We start from the raw sequence: 2,415 nt of genomic DNA on the forward strand, positions 1-2,415 counted from the left end.
CTTGAACCCACGGACCGTGAGATCATGCCCTGAGCCCAAGTCGGACGCTTAACCGACCGACCCACCCGGGCACCCTGCCTTTCTCTTGTTTTAAGCATCCAGTTGGTGGTGCCTTATTACTGCAGCCCTAGGAAATTAATACAATCACCTACTGTCTTGTACACCATGATATATACTTATTTGTTTACATGTCTATGCATGTAGCGGAGGGTAGGCCTATCTTACAACAGTTCTTGAAAGTAAAAATTATTGTCAGATGTACCTGATTAAAAATGGATCAATGAAGTTAAGAAATTTACTTGATGTCGTACAGTTATTAGTGAGGAAGGTATACAATCCCAGCCTCTTTGTCTCCAAATTCCACATTTTCCAACTATTCTAAATACTCCTTAGAGTTGTTTGAAGATTTAAAAAGCTTTTCACACTTTAATTGTTATGTTTCGGAGTATTGGGAAAATTAAATGATTATATATTGATTATATATATATATATATGTAAGTATATATATATATATATATATATATATATGACATGTTGCAAAATATCTGGCACACAGTAGGGCAGAAATTTTAATTACCTTCCTCTTTTCTCACTAATTAGTTCCATTTATGTAACAAATATTTTTTGAGCTCATGTTATGTGCTAGGCACCTGTTCATTCCTAGAAACCTGTTCATTCCAGGTTAAGATGCAAAGCAGCTTAGCCTCAAAGTTCTTGCAAAGGTTTTCCCTTCAGTCTTTGGTTTTTCTTTAGTTCAATAACCCTTCAACTAACTACATGTAAATCTCTAGGGAAATAAAGACCAATAGTCTCTCTCATTGTTCTCCTTCTCCTATTATGGCTTATGAGAAAGAAGGAATGAAAAAAAAAAAACAGTCACATATGATGAACCGTCTGGGACAATCTTTTTCAAATCTGTGTTCTCCTTTCTTGCTGAATCCAAAACTACTTCAACTTCCCTTGCTATCCTTCCCTTGTCTGGTAATTAGAACCTTTCTGGTTGGCTCTGCAAAGAAATGTCCAACTTCCAAGCATCACTATGAAAAAAAATAGATTTGTTTCCCCATAGGATGATTTATGCTATAAAATAAGGAGAAATGTCTAAAGAAAGCAGAGAAAAACTGAACTTTTAAACCTGAGATCAAAAGAAGAGATTATGCTTTGAACAAAAATATAGTACAAAGTCCTCTGAAAAGGTGATCCCTGAAAGAATATTCCTAAAGCAGAATAATCGGTCCATTTGGTAACTTCAAAATTGGCAAACATCAATACGAGATCATGTAGAAGAAATTATGCCCAGTTTGTCATCCAAAGAAATAGCTTTATTGAAAACTGAACACAGAGATGCCACAGGCAACCCAATCTGTAAAATTCCCAGTCAATTCATGGAATGAAGTGCTGTTGTTGATTAATTTCAGGGTTTCAGTGTGAGTTTTGATCGTCTTCACTATACACGTGGCCAGATGGCCAGAGCAGCATCTGGAATCCGATGGAAATACAGAGACGTGAAAGAATTAGCAGTAGGGTGATTGTAGGGTTCTAAAGTCCCAAAACACCAGTCTTTTCCCTTTTCAATAAAAGCTGGAGAATCCATATCCTCCATAGCACGATGGGTGGCACCAGCCATATCTGTGGCCTCCCCAGCCACACCCTAGGCCTCTAAAGCCACCACAACCACAGCCACAGCCTAGGCCATAGCCATAACCCAGGCCTCCACATCTATAGCCCAGGCCACCATAGTCATTGCCGTAGTAGTATCTCATAGTGTCAGGAGCTGGGGTTTCTGTTTGGTAATTGGGTGTGTTTCCCAAGTATGAATGTTGCCATCTGCCCAGGGACTCTTATACCTCCAAAATAGGTGTGGCAATAAAAACAAACTTGCATAATCCTCATTCCATGGCCTGAGTAGCATGAAAAACAGACTCATTAATTTCTTTGTTTTCTAATTTAAGACAGTTTTCACAGATTCCAATGAAATACTCCCTATGTTGACAATGATTGTGGTACCTTCAAAGACCATGCATGAGATATGACCGTCATCCATAAAATCCTCTAGCCAGACATCATAGCGTCTCATTTCTGTTCAAAATAATGGACACATTCTTTACTGATTGAAGCCAATATCATGGGAAATTATAGCTAATTTTCCAGTAAGACTGAAAAAATGTTGATGATCCTTATTCAAAATCCCCAAATATTCCATTTATTCACTCTGTTCTATCAAGGTCTTAAACACTCTATTCCATTAAGATCTTGAACAATTTATTTTTTTTTTTCACAAAAATAGAGTTGCTTAAAAGTTTGGCTGTCATGAATTTTCTATCCTTTTTGTAAAATAAGTTGTGGGATCTTTTTTCACAATTCACTCATCAAATAATTCCCAAAGACCTGTCAGTGAATTTAGCTTGAATGTCC

General features: G+C 37.2%; 1 protein-coding gene across 1 annotated transcript; it reads right to left on the reverse strand.

Annotated features, from left to right (window-relative positions):
* Positions 1-1,571: 1,571 nt before the first annotated feature.
* Positions 1,572-1,763, reverse strand: LOC115523067 (keratin-associated protein 19-7-like). The gene has a single exon (XM_030328708.1). It carries the CDS (start codon positions 1,761-1,763, stop codon positions 1,572-1,574), a length of 192 nt encoding a protein of 63 aa, XP_030184568.1.
* Positions 1,764-2,415: the final 652 nt, after the last annotated feature.

This window comes from Lynx canadensis, chromosome C2, assembly GCF_007474595.2.
Source record: "Lynx canadensis isolate LIC74 chromosome C2, mLynCan4.pri.v2, whole genome shotgun sequence".
NCBI classification, from domain to species: domain Eukaryota; kingdom Metazoa; phylum Chordata; class Mammalia; order Carnivora; family Felidae; genus Lynx; species Lynx canadensis.